Below are 16,987 nucleotides of genomic sequence, written 5' to 3' on the forward strand. Positions count from 1 at the left end.
TTTTAAACATAGCTGTAGTACTTGAAATCTATGAACATATTGCTGTTAACTTTGGGAAAGTTGGTATTACCTAGCAAAAATGGCAAAGGAAAGATTTGATCTGGGAAGTTGGATTTGGTTGTGCTATTCTATTAGGTTTTGGTATTTTTAAAAGGAGGCCTGTAGGGTTGGTCAGAAGAAAGATGCATCTTCTCGTGGAGAATAACTATAATAGGATTTCTCAGTTTGTGAATGTCTGATCCTGTGTTCAGGAAAAGAGTGGAAACCAGCTAATGAAAACTGCCACTAATCGTGTGTGAGTAGGAATAAAAGTTATTGTACTCTAAATTCTTGAATTGGCTATAAGGGAGGCAGGACATGGGACAGAACACTAAAGATTAGCTCAGTTGATATGACTGGGTACAAAAATGGAATTGATTGCTTCAAGTTAATGTATATAATAGCTACTGTAAGTTTTCATGCTACTGTAAATCAAAAAAAGCTTGCCATGTCCTGCATGGTGAGGTTAAAGAAGGGCTGTTGTGAAAAGTTGCAGAGTAGAATTCAGGGAGTTCGGTTACGAGTTTAGTAACACTTTGGTTTTACTATCCTGTTTTATTTCTAGAGTGATAGTAAGGCTACTGTAACTCTTTAGTCCCGTGACCTTCTTCCAGTTTGTACATCTGGGTGTACATGGCCTCAGTGAAGCTGAGGCCTGCAGTCTGGCTTGATTTGGTTGTTTGAAGGATCCATGCTTGCCTGGTTCCCTGGATAGTGCTTTATTATGAGAAATCAGGTGATGACAAACAAAACAAAGATGAACTGGCTCAGATCCATCTGTAAATAGTGAAAATCACCACAGCACCCTGTGGAGGCCAGAATAAGTCTTGAAGAGGCATTAGATAGCTATGTGAGCAATTTCATTAATGGCTATTCAACTGTGTGATGGAATGTGTCATGTGTGAACTAGTAGCAAAGGTGAGGTAGCTGTCCTGCTTCTTGCAGTATTGGAGGAGGATTTACTGCTGACAAAAAGCTATGCTAGGTGCATTTTTCATCTGGGTTGATATGGCTGGTAACTTCGTATCCATTCTTTTTCATTTTTTATTTTTTCTTCTAATGAACTTAAATATCTTCAGGAAACAAATTCAGGAAGAAATGTTCTTGTACCTTTACTGCAGGAATTTTCAACAGGCTTTTCTTTTTATCTTTTTTGCAGATGGCTTGACAGCTCTTTCATTTTCCATTAGTTCCTTGACTGTGATTGGAATGTTGGCAGCTATCACTTACACAGTAAGTTGTTACGCAAATGTTTCAGCTCTTCATATTCATGATACTTGCACATTGGCTATACCTAGAGAGAAAACGGTTCTCATACTGAAGAGCTTCAACAGTGTGTTTTAGCTCTGGGTTTTCATGGTTTGAAGCACTACTTCTAGGCTCTTGGAATGAGAGGAATAACTTTTTTTTTTTCTTTTTAACTGCAAGTTTAAGAACCATTGTTTCAGTACTTGAGCACAGATCAGACTTCATTTTGAAGTATCCCTGCAAGAGGAGGTCACATTATGCATTATGGCTTGTAACACACGTTCACTGGCTCCTGCTATTTTTATAGTTTTTAAGCCTCTTGTCTATGCCTTCATCCAGTACTGGAGAATTAAATGTTGGAGGTTTTTTTTAATTCATTGAACTATGGCATAACCTAGACTTGGTCTGGTCAGTTTATAATACTGAATATAACCTTTACTGCAACTTCTCTGCATTGATGTTTTCATTTCTCCAGAGCTTTACAATGACAAGTCTGGCAGAAAACTTGATCTGTAAAGGAGTATGCAGAATGTCCTCAATCATAACTGTCTCTTTTTGTAAAAGGCTGTTCTTCAGTAAATGTAAAAGCAATGATTTTAATAGGGCATTGCTTCACAGTTCTGTATTTGCAGGATTTGAGTAAGGGTAAATATGCATGTCAGGGTTCAGTTTTAGCTATGAAGAATCTTCAGCATCTCCTATGATGTGTCTTAAGTCAAAAATAGCTAAAAAGTTAAAACCAAATAATTTAGAGGCTTGCTTTCTAAAGTCTCAGGAATATTCTTGTTAGTCCTAGGTATACAACTAAACCACTGCAGTTCTTTCTATAGCTTTGAAGGATTCCGAAGTGGTCATTCTGTGACCAGCTGTACATTGTATGATTAAGGCTATGTTAGTTCAACGTGACTCTTGCTTTTATGTGCAAAGGAAAGGAACCATTTAACTTACTAGCTTTGGTCAACATGTGATGTTCATGTTCACTCGCTTTTCCAATCTGTTTTATTTCTTCAATTGCTGAGTAATGTTTGTAATGCTACGTGTATTAACTTGTCATCAAGGTAAAATTTTGCAATGAAGATGAAGCTTTAAAGCTTAAGATAACTGTGGGTAAAGCTTTAAAACTTCTGAGAAGTCAGTGTTTTCTTAATAATAGGTTTGATTCCTAATAACTTTAGCTTCATTTGCAGCCTGGCTCAAACATAGTAACTTGTTCCCACATAGCTTTGCTAGTCGATTCTAAATGGCTTTGTAAAAATAGCTCATGCAATAAATTATTTTGAAGCATTGCTAGCCAGGGAGATATTTTGTGGTAGCTTGTTGTCGGGTAAAGCATGAATGAAGAAAATTGTTGTAGAACAAGGATATAAGAAAGGGGGAAAAGTGTTCTACTCATAACTGAGTGAAGGGATAAAGTACCTGCTAAATACTACCTTTAGACTCATAAGCCACTCTAAATTGAGTAACAAGTGTAGCTAATGATTTTCTGTCTCCTCATACTAGTGACTTTGGTTGGTCTAAATTAAAGCAGGATTGTGGGATGCAATTCAGTACATGTTTTTAGTTGTATCAGAACACTGACAGCTTGGTGGTCATTAGGCTCTGTACAGTAGGTAGGAGAGCAATTTGGTGGATCAGCTATAGTAGGTATCTCAGGTGAGCCAAATGGCTCTCAGCCCTAATGATTAAGTGCTTTAACTTGACCTGAATAATAAATTCTAGTACTTCAAGCCTTTTCTGACTGATACGGGTCACTAAATTATTCAGGCTATATTGCTGACATCTAGAGCAAGTGCTGGTCAAAAAAGATCCAGACCTTTGTTTAGCCTATAATAGCATGTCAGCTTTTAAATTTGTTTCCCTGAATTATGGAAGGAAAGATTAATCTCTTGTGCTCTGCAGTCACATAATTGAACATGTAGTATTGTTTAACCTCCATGAGACTTGCATTAAGAACAAACTCATTAGCTGTGAGAATATCCGCAGTGTTGTTTTGGGGTTTTTTTCCAAACATCTGGGTGTATTTTTCTATAACTGTTAGTAAATATCCAGAAGCATCTAAAATGCAAGATTGTTTTATTTTGCACAAATTTACTGCTGATTGAAATGTAAACAATGTTTTCATGGTAAATGAGGTGAAACATAAAACATGAGAAATAAAATAGCCTTCTCTGAATGCCTGAATTACTAAGGTTTTAGGATAACTGTTGCTTTGAAAACCTTGACTGAGCTGTCCATGCAAATGCCTGGAGCATGGAATTGCTATTTACTTTAACTGCAGCATTTTATCTTTCTGAAACTGTCTTGTTTTGCTGTAAGTGTTAAGGCAGCGTGGGAGAAATGGAGGAGCTATTTCATGGAAGTTTTGGGGATGAGCTCACACAGGAGGTGGTTGATATCACCACTTGATACGAGAGTTTTTTTGTCACTGTTTGCAAGCAGTCAAAGAGTCTTACGCTGAAACAGTGAGCTGGCTTTGCCTGGGTGGACTAAGTACAAACGTATCAGAGTGAAAACTGCTTATTAGATGGCCTGTGTTCTCAAAGTTGGAGAAGAAATATACATATTCGTGCTCTAGTGCTTTCATAGCACTTGGCCTACTGGTCAGGCTTCCATATGTAAGCAATCTCCACCCATAACAGCATAAGCAATGCTCTTCAGATGGTCTAAAGACTGAAGACGAGTGTGAGCTTGACAGTATGTGGATGTCATGTGCCTGCATTCCAGTTTATATTGTGGACTGGGCTTTTCCCAGTGGTATAACTTCATGCAGAAGTTACTTCAGTTCAAAAGTTACTTCACTTTCAGTGAAAAGTTCCTAGGCTGTCACACTTCCTTAAGCCTCAGGGAGAGGCTGGCCCAGAGTATAGCCTCTGTCCTTACCAGCTGAGATTACCCTACTCTTTCCACTGGGAGAAGTACGATTCTGGAAGGAGTAACTGTTTTAATCTTGGTAACTTTCCACTTCTTTGCATTGTGGATTTTTTTGCCGTTTGTCTCCTATAAAAAAAATAAAATCACCTCTATATAAGACACAGGCATTAGTGCACAGGCAAGTCTGTGAGGGCAACACCTCTGGCTTTAGATATCTGAAAAGTATGTAGTTAGGCTTATATTTTTCAGCCAGCCTTCTGCATGCCTATCAAATTGTTTGTCCTAGTTTCTAAAGGTGGGAGGCCTTTGTGCTTAGCCATCAAACCACTGTTTGATAATTGGTGATAGATCTTCTTTTAAGCACAAAAATAGAATACCTTTATATAAGGGTGAATACAAGAACAAAGATACATACTTCAAAATTTTTCACAAATGCCTATCATATGAAAAAAAGAACAGAGGGAATAGATGGAGCCACAATGTGTGGTATCTGATTTCCCTTGTCTCTGAACAGAGATGATCTCAGATCTTTGATTTACATTAGTTAAGAGTTGAGGATTTGTAGTACAGACATAACTGATTTATTTTTTTTTTTAATTTTGTTTTCCTGACTTCTGAATAGCCTCAATCCATTGGATTGTCAGTGTTGCAATTGTGTTGTTAAAGGTAATCAGAATGGTTAGAGTTGGAAGGGACCTTCAAGATCGTGTAGTTCCAATGCTCCTGCCACAGGCAGGGAAAACCCCTCCTCCAACCCGGTGCATCCCACCCCATACCTGCCTTTGACCACTGCCAGGGATGGGGCAGCCACAGCTTCTCTGGGCAACCTGTGGCAGTGTCTCACTACCCTCACAGGGAAGAACTTCTTCCTAATATCTGATTTGAATCTACCCTCTTTTAATTTAAAGCCATTCTTCCTTGTCCTATGCCTACATGCCCTTGTACAATGTCCGTTTTTATAGAAGGTGGAAGCAAGGACAGGCAGCCTGGGAGTAATGCAGGGACATTGTCTGGCAAGCTAGGGATGAGGTCAAGAAAGCTAAGGCCCAGTTAGGATTGAGTCTGGCCAGGGATGTCAAAGGTAACAGGGGTGTTCAAGGCCAGGTTGGACAGAGCCTTGGGTGGCATGGTTTAGTGTGAGGTATCCCTGCCCATGGCAGGGGGGTTGGAACTAGGTGGATCTTAAGGTCCTTTCCAACCCTAACTATTCTATGATTCTATGAAAGGCTTCTGTAGGTATGTTGTAAAGTAGGGATAACGTGGTCCTCTCCAGAAGCTATTGGGAGAACTAGCTACCCTGGATTTGGAGAAGGCTGAGGTTCTCAATCACTTCTTTGCCTCAGTCTTCTCTGGCAAGTGCTCTAATCACACCACTCAAGTCTTGGAAGGCAAATGCAGGGACTGTGAGGATGAAGACCTTAGATCCACTGTAGGAGAGGATCAGGTTTGAGAGCATCTTAGGAACCTGAATGTGCACAAGTCCATGGGACCTGATGAAATCCATCCACGGGTCCTGAAGGAGCTGGTGAATGAAGTGGCTAAGCCACTGGCCATCATATTTGAAAAATCATGGCAGTCAGGTGAAGTTCCTGACAACTGGAAAAAGAGAAATATAACCCCCATTTTCAAGAAGGGGAAAAGGGAAGACCCAGGAAACTACAGGCCAGTCAGTCTCACCTCTGCGCCTGGCAGGATCAAGAAGCAGATTCTCCTGGAAACCGTGCTAAGGCACATGAAGCCTAGAGAAGGCAGCAGCTGAAGGGAGAGTGCAAAAAGTATGGAGCCAGGCTCTTCTCAGTGGTGCCTGGTGATGGGACTAGAGGCAGAGGGCACAAAGGTCACAAACTGAAACTAAGGAACTTCTCTGTGGACATCAGCAAACTCTTTCACTGTGAGGGTGACCGATCACTGGCACAGGTTGTTCAGATTGTGGGGACTCCCTCCTTAGATATATTCCAGAGTCATATGGACACAGTCCTGGGCAAGCAGGTCTTGATGACCCTGCTTGACCAGAGATGTTGGACCAGATGATCTCCAGAGGTCTTTTCCCGCCTCAGGCATTCTGCAGTCTGTCTACTATGTGAACTTGCAGGATTTATTGTGGCATTTAATATGTTATACCTCATGGTGTGTGATGTCCTCCCTGTTTAAGCTTGGCTTTAGTCTATGAAAAGTTTGAGGGGACTGATTGCCAATAAGAATGTTTTTTTACTAAATTAATTTAATTCCACAATATTTGTTATACTGTTATAACCTCATCCAACTCATGATGGACAACTTTTTGTTCCATCACAGCTGTTATTTTGTGAGAAAATGACTTATTAGAGATTTTTACTGTTACTTATCCACTTGAGTATAACTAATGTTCAAAAGTACAGTGGGTACTTTGTTGAAAAACAGTATGCAGTATCTTCAGAAATGTAGGTAGTTCTATGTTTTAGTAACTATGAAACTCTTGCAAGACTGTTCTGTCACAGGATATAATAAGAACTTTTATAATAACCTTTGATAAGTGGTAACGCCATTGATAAGTGTCAATTTTCAGAAGCTCCTTGTGTAAGCAGAGGGGAGAACATGCTAGTTCAGGAGGAAGGGAGGCAAAGAAACAAACTTAGAATACTCTTAATCTAAGCAATATGAATTACTTTTTTTGTTAATCTGTAACTTTTATAAAAGTGGTTGTATAAGAAGCAATTCACATGCTTCTGCACGTGGATGTAAAAATATAAAATAATTTTCAGCCAAAGAAGCTGTAATTGTTTCTTGTGACTAAATTAGAGCTGAGCCTTATTAGCATGATCTTCTAGAATATAATACCAAAACTCACACTTTGTGCATTTCCTTGCTGGATACACCGAAGAATAGTATTTTTTTGATGTTAAATGACACATTGCATATTTCTCCTTGCTTCTTAGACTGCCAACTAAGGAAGATAGATAGTATTTCAAATTTTTAACTTCTTAGGGGAGATAATAAAATGGTGACTTTATCAAAATTGTAGATCAAGTCTACAAAAGTTCACGATAATATTGGTGACAAGTGTAAACATGGATGAAATTTTTTTGAAGTACATATTGTGTTTAAATGAGTAGCATTATTTTAAAATTATTTCTTGGTGTGGCTCCACTTTCAACGTAATCTTGAATTGGTAGTTGCTTTTCTGTTTTAAAGCTTTAGTAATACGAAGCCTACATTTTGGTGCTACATAATACTGAAATACAGCACTTGATATTTAAAATTGTTTTGTAAGAGATGCAAACAAGTGATCCTCAGGGGGGCTCAGCAAATCTGTGACCTTGATGATTTGTACTGACAGTTTTCCATGTCTATAAATGCGGAATATAACAAGAAAACTATAAATTAGTGCTGCAGTGCTCTGCTGGTTTTGGCTGGGGCAGAGTTTAAAACAGTTTCACAGATGATGTAGGTTGCATCTATTTTTTCATTGAGGTGTTCTGCATTTAAATGTTTTCACATTGCCTTAGGTATTAATACAATAGTTGTTGTCAGCTCCAGATTGCTGTTTGAATTCAAGGCAGAATAATGTATTACACAATGATAGGCAGATTAATTTTTGAATGATCTTGTGTGTCTCATTTAACATGTCCTTGAATTGTAATTGGCTCTGTAATTTTTCCAGACACTTAATAAGCATTATTCGATTTCTTACGGAACTAAAGTGATCCTTTTTCCTTGATCTGGAAAGCAGATGTTACAAAGCTCAGTTTGTCTACTCACAAACGTAATAACCATTTCACATCTAATTTTTGTCCAGAGTATGATTTACTTTTCTTGCAGTTGATTTATTAACAGCCAAAAAGCTGAAAACCTTTTATAATCTAACATTAAAAGCACTCATTTACTGCTGATTTTCTCTTAGGTAGACATCAAACAGTTGAGAAATCCTGAAGTTACTAGCATTCATCATCATTACCACTTAATAACATCAATGTCAATTGTAAAATATAAAAGAAATGTAGTTACTTGATTATATTCACTTCTCCATGAAGCAGTAAATAACCAAAATAGCAAAGCAATTTAAGTGTCATGTTTTAACAGCCTGATTCCTACTATTTTCTTGGAGAACTGTAGATATTAAATTGCTGGATCACTGATAGTTTTGTACTTTTGAGATTTTAGAGTTGCAGCTTGAAAGGAGGTTAATCTTTTGTTTTGTTCTTAATGCTCTTCTAAGCCTGATAGAGCAATGCAGAAGATGGCAACTGGGCAAAATAATTATGTTCCATATTACAACTGAGTCAGTTAACTTTTTTATAGACGATATGTCCAGCAAGCACAAGTTCACTGTGTGCAGTGGAACAGCTGTAGTGTAGAGGCTGTCATACTTGGGTTCTGCATCTTACAAACATTGACTGCAAAACAAAAACCTTTCTTTTTTTTTTCTTTTTTTGTCCACTTAGACAAATAATTGAGACAACTTTTGAATTTGTATGGTGAAGACATTAATATGCAAAATAAACGTTAATGTTTAGCAAGATTCTGTAGTAATGAATGTTAGAGAAATGGATAAAAAAGCAAAAGATGCATTGTTCATCTTGTGTACAACAGGTCACACAAGAAATGCCATACTGAACATACAAATTCAGTTTGGTCAATATGTTTCATTGTTCTATGCTTTGAGATTTTGTTATAGCAATGTTACTCAAAAATGTATGTGCTCTTACAGCAATTGAAGATTTGATACTAAAGCTTCCCATGAAAGAACTGGGATTTTACAAGTTATTTTGAATAGTTTTTCCAAGCTGTGTGGCATGAGCTTTCCCCCACTAAGAAGAGGGGTGGGAAAAAAAATAAATCCAAACCTTCCACAAAACCCCAGTCCAACCATCCATGATGGCATCTGACATCCTCAAATGCATTTAGGAGGCTTTTTCCTTTCCACAGTTTAGGGAGGATGCGTGAACCACTGTCATTGTTTGCCGTGTTTGATCTGGACATATGGTTTTTGAATTACGGTTATTATCTTTAGAATGGTAGTATGTGTAGGTAGCTGGAGATGGAGACCAATTAATGTGAGGAAGTAGATGACTACTACTGAAGTCAGATTACTTTTCAAGAAAACTGTGCAGTCTAGCTGTATGGAGAAGGTATAGTTTCAAAAAACATGGAGTCCTAAGTTGATGTGGAGGTTTTGTGGGACATTCATGTTGAAATGAACTATGTAATACTAGACTTCTATTTCTTTAAAGCATTGCATAGCCTAGACTAGATTTTATCTGTCTTTGACTTGGATTGATGCGTTTTTAATCACAGTCTAGTGGGTAGAATTGCACATTTTATATTTCATACTAAAACTTTAGGTGAAGTCCTGAAGCAAGCTGTGGTAAGAAATCAGAGTTTGAATACTTGTAAATTTTAACTTGTAAGGGTTTCTTCTATGTTCTGTACACTGATGGAGTTCTCTTTTTTTTTTTTTTTTGTTTGGCTGTTTTGTGTGACTTCGCTAGAGGGCAGTGGTGTGCAAGAAATGCTTGTCAGAATTAATTTCAACACTTTTTGCTCAAGATTATATATACACCTTTTAAAACACCTCAGTGATAGCACCTAAAAGCCACATGCTTGATATATGGACCTCTAAAAATAAATGGAATGGGGAGTCTTTCTGCTGTGCTACACAAGTATTTGCTGATCACTTCTTGAAATCACAAGTCTAATTCTTAAAAATACCTTTAACCAGTAGAAGCTGATGCTTCTGTACCAAACTGATCAGAAACAACTTGGCTGTTCTTGTTAGGTCTCTAGCAAGGAAAGATTATTTTCTTTGTGCCTTAGCAGATGTAGAAAGCGAAACATGATCAATTTCTAGTTAATCTATAGTGCCTGATGGCTTCAGGCTTTTTGCAGTAGCTGTTCAAAGTTAGCTTGAACTTTAACTCTCTTCTAAAGGCATTTTGCTGTATTAATTTCAGTGTGTATTTTTGTGTTCCTCATGACTGATCTGTGTGCTAATGGTCTGGCTGATTATTAGGTATTCCTACCTTTTTGCACATTTCAGTAGAACTCTGGTAGCTTGTGCAATTTAAATATGTTAAACTCTAGCAGTTATAGTTCCTAGTGGAAAACTTTCCTGGATCTTTTTAATACTTAAGGGTTTATCCCTGACAGTTGTTTGCTGCAATTTTTGTAAAATGTGATTTTTTACAACTTGTCTCAGCTTACTTGTTTTCTGTCTTCTGTTCCTGAGTGACTATTGAGATACCAGGCTGCTAATAAGAAAGACTACTCCCTTATCTAGGCATGGTCTATGTGAGTTTGGCAAGTCTAAAATGTTGCAAGATGCTAAGTCTGCAAGAGACCAAAGGTTGTGAACAGCACCTCTTCCTTCTAAATCTTATTAGGAGAATAGATGGATGTGCTGCAGATAGGATGGGAAGAAATGGAACATAGAAGTGAAGATTCAGCAAACTGACAGCAATACTTGTGTAATCTCCTACTGAGGTATTTCCATGCTCTGAAGCACAGAGTATATTCGGGTTCAATGGCATGCTGAGAGAACAGCTAGAGTATGCCTCTCGCTGTTCTTTGGTGCCTACTGATAACTGCACAAACAGTATTGAACTAATTGTTGCTTTCATGTGAGCTTGTCCTGGTTTACTGGTGACAGATTTCTTTGCAAATAGCTGTCTCAGACCTAGCTACCATTTTTGTGAATAACGAATAAGGAAGAAGTCTTAAGAGCTTTGTTTTGTTACCTAACCTTTGTATAGGATAAGTAAGCTGGGTTTGCTGTTGCTTAAAGTTATTCTGTTTCGGGGTGGTTGGTTTTTGGTTTTTTTTTTTTCTGTTAGGGTAGAATCTGTCTAATTCAAGAAATCTACAAAGTATAAACATGAACTTAGAGATATTGCCTGTATTGCCTGTGGGCAGACTCTCCATTCGGAATAAGACAGCTGCTCATGAATGATGCCTCTAACTTCTACTTACTAGGTAGTGAGCTCGTAGGGTTTGCCTTTCCAGCTCTTAAGCTAACTGATAGGGGATGATTTCTTACATAGATCTCTTGTGGGGATTCGAGAGAGGGGAATCTTTTATCTAAATTTACATTTAAAACAATTTATTTAAGAATTTTTTTAATAGTGTAAAGTGGGGTTTCAGTGAAGCTGATAAGGAGTTCAGTAACAGCAGAGATAGCAGCCTGAGACTTTAAAGACCTAGCCTTGCAACATGTATTACCAGATACGTGAACAGATAGCCTGAACAGTTAGTGTGTAGTACTAGATTCAGTTCATTTTGAAGAACCTATGTGGAAAAAGCTACCATGTATACTGTAATTGCCTGTTAGATTTGAATGATTGTTTTTACTTTTCAGTGTAGTGCCTTTTATCTGATTTAACCCTTCTGGACAAAGGTGTCTAAAAATAAGTCCTGGAAACTTGTTTTAGTGGTGTAAACATGTCAAGCTTTAATTACAGTAATTAAATGGTCCTGGTATAGAGTTAATTTTCTTCCTAGTAGTTGATGCAGTGCTGTGTTTCAGCTTTAGTGTGAGAATAATGCTGATAACACACTGGTGTGGTAGTTGTTCCTAAGTAGTGCTTACGCTGGTCAATGACTTTCCAGTCTCTCATGCTCTGCCAGCGAGGAGGAGCATGGGAAGCTGGGAGGAAGCAGAGACAGGACACCTGATCCAAACTAGCTAAAGGGGTATTCCATACCACATGACCAGTATATAAAATAGGGAGACTTAACCAGGAGGGACTAATTGATGCTCAGGTTGGGCTGGGTATTGATCAATGGGTGGTGAGCAATTATATTGTGCATCACTTGGGTTTGCTTGGATTTTATTCCTCCTTTCTCCCTTTAATTACTATTATTATGAGTTTTACCTTCTAATTATTCTCCTCTCAGTCCCACTGTGGGGTGAGAGGGAGAGCGAATGAGCAGCTCCTTGGTATTTAGTTGCTAGCTGTGGTTAAACCACAACAACTTGTTTTGTCAAAATTCATGCGTATAAATTGTCTTAACTATTTTAAAGGCTCCTCTGATCTGTTCCTATTCATATTTTAAACTTTGAACCAACAATTTGTTTCAGGACTGAGTCCTCCCTTGGATTTAGTGTACGGCTTTGGTTTTCCTGTGCATCTTTGATACATTGCTTGCTTCTTGAATTGCAGATGCCCAAAATAATAGCTCATCAATAACTTAACACTTGCACCAGCCCAGGGGATTAAAACTTTATCAAGGCAGCCTTGAACTTCTGTATTAGCCTGAAGGGAAATGCAACCCTGAAACTGAACTAATGCAGCTTCTGTTTAGACCTGTGACACATCACATGAGATGACTCATCTTTCTGTCCTTTGTTCTATATACTGATGTCTTGAAGGACCAGTGTTGCATTTTTCCCCCCACTGATGACAGAGGTTTGCTTGCATAATCATCTCACTATTAGCATCCTTTGTATTCAGTGAAGGAGTTTAGACTGCCTTTATCACTAGAGTAAGCTTGACGCTTGAGTCCGTAATTCACATCTGCAAAAAACAGAAAAACGATATATCACTTGGCAGTTTGCTTTGTAGAAACTTTGATTTAGAAGATTTAGAACTCTGAATTTTATTCCTTAACTACTTCTGTTGAGTAAATACTTGATATTTGTCAGTTGATGCTTGCTGTTTGAAGAACAGTTGTAAACCTCTGCTTAGTGGTAAAATCTAATTGTTCCTACACCTAGGTTTGTAAAACCGGATAGACCTATTGTCATAGCATTTCTCATTATTATATGTGTTTCTATATACTGAATGTCTTTGGCTCTGGTAGGAAGTGTTTTGGGTTCCACAGTGTCATGGTTTAAGCCCAGCTGGTAACTCAGAACTGTGCAGCTGCTTGCTCACTCCCCCCCCCCCACAAACACACACACCCCTTCTTCCTCCTCTGGCTCCCAGAGGGATGGGGAGGAGAACCAAAAGAATGTAAACCCTACAGTTGAAATAAGAACAGTCCAGTAACTAAGGTATAATACAAAACCACTACTGCTATCACCTGTGAACCCAGGACACACAGCCTACATTCTTGTTAGGAAATTGGATGGTATTTATACTTTCATCTGAATTCTGGAGTTATGCTACTAGAGCCAGACCTGAGTGAGCTTTTCAGAGTCAATATGGGCCCAACACTATTTGGTCTTCATAAGTGATCTGGATGCTGGGGTTAGATATGTAATCAGAGTTTGAGAATGATTTCAGTCTGGGAGAAGTATATATGAGAGAATGAAGAGCCACTGTAGAGACATTGACAGGTGGGAAGATTGGGCCAACAAGAATGGCATCAGGTTTAGCAGATGTTAAGGCCTTCTCTTGGAACGCATTAATTGCACAGAACAGTTTATGCTGCGGTTTGACTGGTTGGGGATGGCTATGCTGAAAAGGAACTGGAAGTCCTAGTGGACAGCAAGCTGAGCATGAGCCGGCAATATGCCCTGCAGCAGAAAGGCAAACAGTGTCCTGGGCCTGCATCATCAAGAGCATAGCCATTAGATCAAGGGACATGATTGTTCCAACTGTGCTTTGTGCTCTCAAAGCTACAGATGGGAATGTAGTGTCAGGATGTGGTCCCCTAGTTTAAGAGACTGAGAAACTGTTAGAGGCTCCAGTGGAGGCTTGTGAAAGTGATTAGAGGGTTACAGTAAACCCTTTCAATCATATAGAAGGGTTGGAAGAATTCTTTCTTCAGCCTAGAGAAGAAGAGGATTGGGGATGACTGCATTTTTAGCTCCTGTAGATAGCAAAGCAGCTTAATGCTCTCAAAGAATGGACTAAAGGGAGAACTGAGCCAAAGTTAAGGACAAAATTGTTAAACTCTTTTCTTTACCCAGAATACTTAATGTTGTAGGTAGGCCTTTCTGTAGTTGTATAGCTGCGTTCAAACAAGAACTTCTAGAATGTTTTGGAAAGCATGATATTTCATTGCCATCACTAGCCTTTGATAAAGGATGTCTTTACCTTGTTGTCCTGCATTCAGCAAAAAGCTCTAACATACGAGTTGAAATTGCCAGTGGCTTTTTGTACTGGGGGTGGGGGGTGGGGTGGGGGAGAGAAAAAGAAAATGTATTTTAACTGTATTTTAATTTTTCTTTTTTTTTTTTTTTAAGCTGTAGCTCTGAGTGACAGGTCAGGCTTTCAGCTATGAAGTCCTGAAATGCTGAGCAGATATCTGATAGTCTACCTTATTCTCTAGGAGTCTATGGTAGAACCAATTCTAATACTTCATAGCTATGAAAAAGTCATGTAGTGCAAGCTGTCAAAGATCTAGCTGAATGTGTTCTTTGCTAGTATATACTTCAAGAAGGAAAATACTGTTCTCCTACTCTTATTTCTTTACAGTGATTTAACAGGTACCACTGTTTCCTTGGGTTTGAAGCCTGTTGAGACAAACATATGCTGCCTGCTTGTTGAACTTAAATGACGCTATTCCAATAATTTACTGGTAATTGGCATTCTGAACATAAGAATTATTATGGAACCTAATTCCATAGTAAGTGAACAAGGCTGTCGGACTGTTAAAACTTCTGTTTTATGCTTAGGTAGCCTAATACTTGGAGGAATGTTGAAATCATGAAATATTGTTGCTTGCAGAGTGGAGCTTAAATCTGTGGGCTTGATGTCAGAAATTTATATTGAAATGGTTATCAATTTAAATAGTTAATGTGGTTTGGAGCTACAATACTAGTAAATAAGACCCCTTGTTTAAAGGGGCTTAGAAATGGGTGTTGGTAGCAGGGTATACAGCATGTTGAAAAACACACAAAAAAATGGACTCTTTCTTGCTTTGAGTACAATGCAGTTGACATTAGTATGTCTGAGTAGGTTCTTCAGCAGGTAAAATCAAGTCTTCTGTACAGAAAGCTCATGTAAACTGGCAGCATGTATCGTGACATTTATAACACTAGCATTTGTATTATATCTATTCTCAGTATGAAATGTAAAGCAGTGTTTGAAGGAGGGAGTAGTATTCCTGTGAAAATCTGGAAAACTGCTCATTTATCAAGTTAGCAGATGTTCAGATATCAAGCAATCTAGAAAAACTGCAAGTTATTTGTGATTAAGAGAAAGAAAAGAACAGCCTTCCTGTCAACCTCTGCACCTAGAACAATCTATCACCAACAGGCTGCCACCCACAGTAACACAAATAAAAAGCCTATGGCTGATGTCTCTAAACTGATTGGGGAAACTTTGGACCTTGTCCTGTATCTATAAGACTTAGGGGATAGAAGGGAGGAAATAGTGGCATTTTCTTTTCGATTATCTCACTTCAAATGTTTCTTTTATAGTAGAGAACTTACAGACTTTGCCTTGGGAAAATCTGGACATAGTGCTGATGTAGAAACTGGCAAATGCTTTGGTATAGGATTTACTAGGAGTAAATGCCAGTAAAATTTATGAATATGAATAGCTGTCTAGACAGTCTTGGGGTATAAATGAGTTTAGGTGTTCACCATGCTTCTGCCGTGTCTTTTTACTGCACAGTTTTTTCTAGTAAATCAAGTACTTCCTACGTAATTTCATTTTTAAAGTAAGTTGAAGACTGCTGTCTACAAAGAAATTGTGTATACTTTGCTTCTAAAACTAAGTTCAGTAACTAGTAATTCCTATATTATGCAATGTTTTGATTATGATCTAAAGTGGGAAAATAATGTTTTGGGAAGCTACATGATTTGACAAAACCCCCCAAGAAGTAGCTTGAAAAATCTTCAGTGGGATATGCTTATGTGAAGTTTCAATATATGCTATTGTCTTGGTGATCCTGAAATGCTTAAATACCGCTGGAACAATGCAGGACACTGGAAGCTGCATAGCATGTTTGTTACAGTTTGCTCAAAAAATTAAAAGAATTGGTTGTCTTAGGAGAACAGTGGGGGAAAAAAAACTAGCAGCGATACCTTATAGCTGCAACTTGCAGCAGTCTTAGTAGATGAAAATGTATGGAAGAAAATTTGAATATGTCTCTTTTATTTTAGGCTTATGGTATGTCGGCTTTGCCTCTAAACTTGATTAAGGGAACTACCAGTGCAGCTTATGAACGTTTAGAGAACACTGAAGATATTGAAGAAGTGGAACAACATTTATTAAGGATTAAATCAAAGGTATGATCTTCACTGTTCTCACATCATTAATGACCTTTTTGGTTGGTTTTTTTTTTTTTTCCACTTGTTTGCTTACTAGGTTATGTTCATGCTGTAGAGTTTTTTTGCTCCAGAAAGAATAGCAATTCAGAAGTGACTAGCTTGCAGTTATTTGACTTATTTGGAAACAAATGTGGTCTCTAGTGTAGTAGCAATCAGGTTTTCTTCCAGTCCTGCAGCGGTTGTTGTTTTTGTTTAGTTAATAATGGTGCTGATGAGCCGAACTCAACCTTCTGTAGTCCTGCTTGGGTATATGGAAGAGATACTTTACAGAAAAATACTACCTTCCCTTAGTCTGCTACCAGTAAGGCATCCAATTTGTTGATACTCAGTGGAGCTGTTAACTCTGGATAACTTGCTATATGGAGCTGTCATGAGTTAGATTCATCAAACTATTAATCATCTTTATGAATAAATGACAGCCCTAGATATTCTTGCTTCCTAGTTAATGTACCTTGCTGTTATAAATGATTTCTTTATGAAAAGCACACATATGCAAATTTCTGTTCTGAATCGTAAACACCCCTAGGATGTTAACACCATTTGTAAACCCATGAGGACTTTGCAGCTCACTGAAATGCTGCGCTTAACGTAAGCAGGACGCTTTGAACAATTTGGGAGTGCAAGCCGAAGGAGGATAAGATTTATCCTTTACATACAAGATGCTAGGGATTATCTTCCACCCTTTTCTCA

The 16,987-nt window shown here is 38.2% G+C and overlaps 1 protein-coding gene across 1 annotated transcript in view; it reads left to right on the forward strand.

Annotated features, from left to right (window-relative positions):
- The window catches only part of LMBRD1 (LMBR1 domain containing 1), an 82,073-nt gene that overhangs the window by 28,896 nt on the left and 36,190 nt on the right, over positions 1-16,987 (forward strand). Inside the window, exons 7-8 of the mRNA XM_010019052.1 lie at positions 1,199-1,272; positions 16,130-16,255. Of these exons, the coding sequence (XP_010017354.1) occupies positions 1,199-1,272; positions 16,130-16,255 (200 nt within the window). The remainder of the gene's footprint in view (positions 1-1,198; positions 1,273-16,129; positions 16,256-16,987) is intronic.

Source organism: Nestor notabilis, unplaced genomic scaffold (assembly GCF_000696875.1).
Source record: "Nestor notabilis isolate BGI_N333 unplaced genomic scaffold, ASM69687v1 scaffold4130, whole genome shotgun sequence".
Lineage (NCBI taxonomy): Eukaryota > Metazoa > Chordata > Aves > Psittaciformes > Psittacidae > Nestor > Nestor notabilis.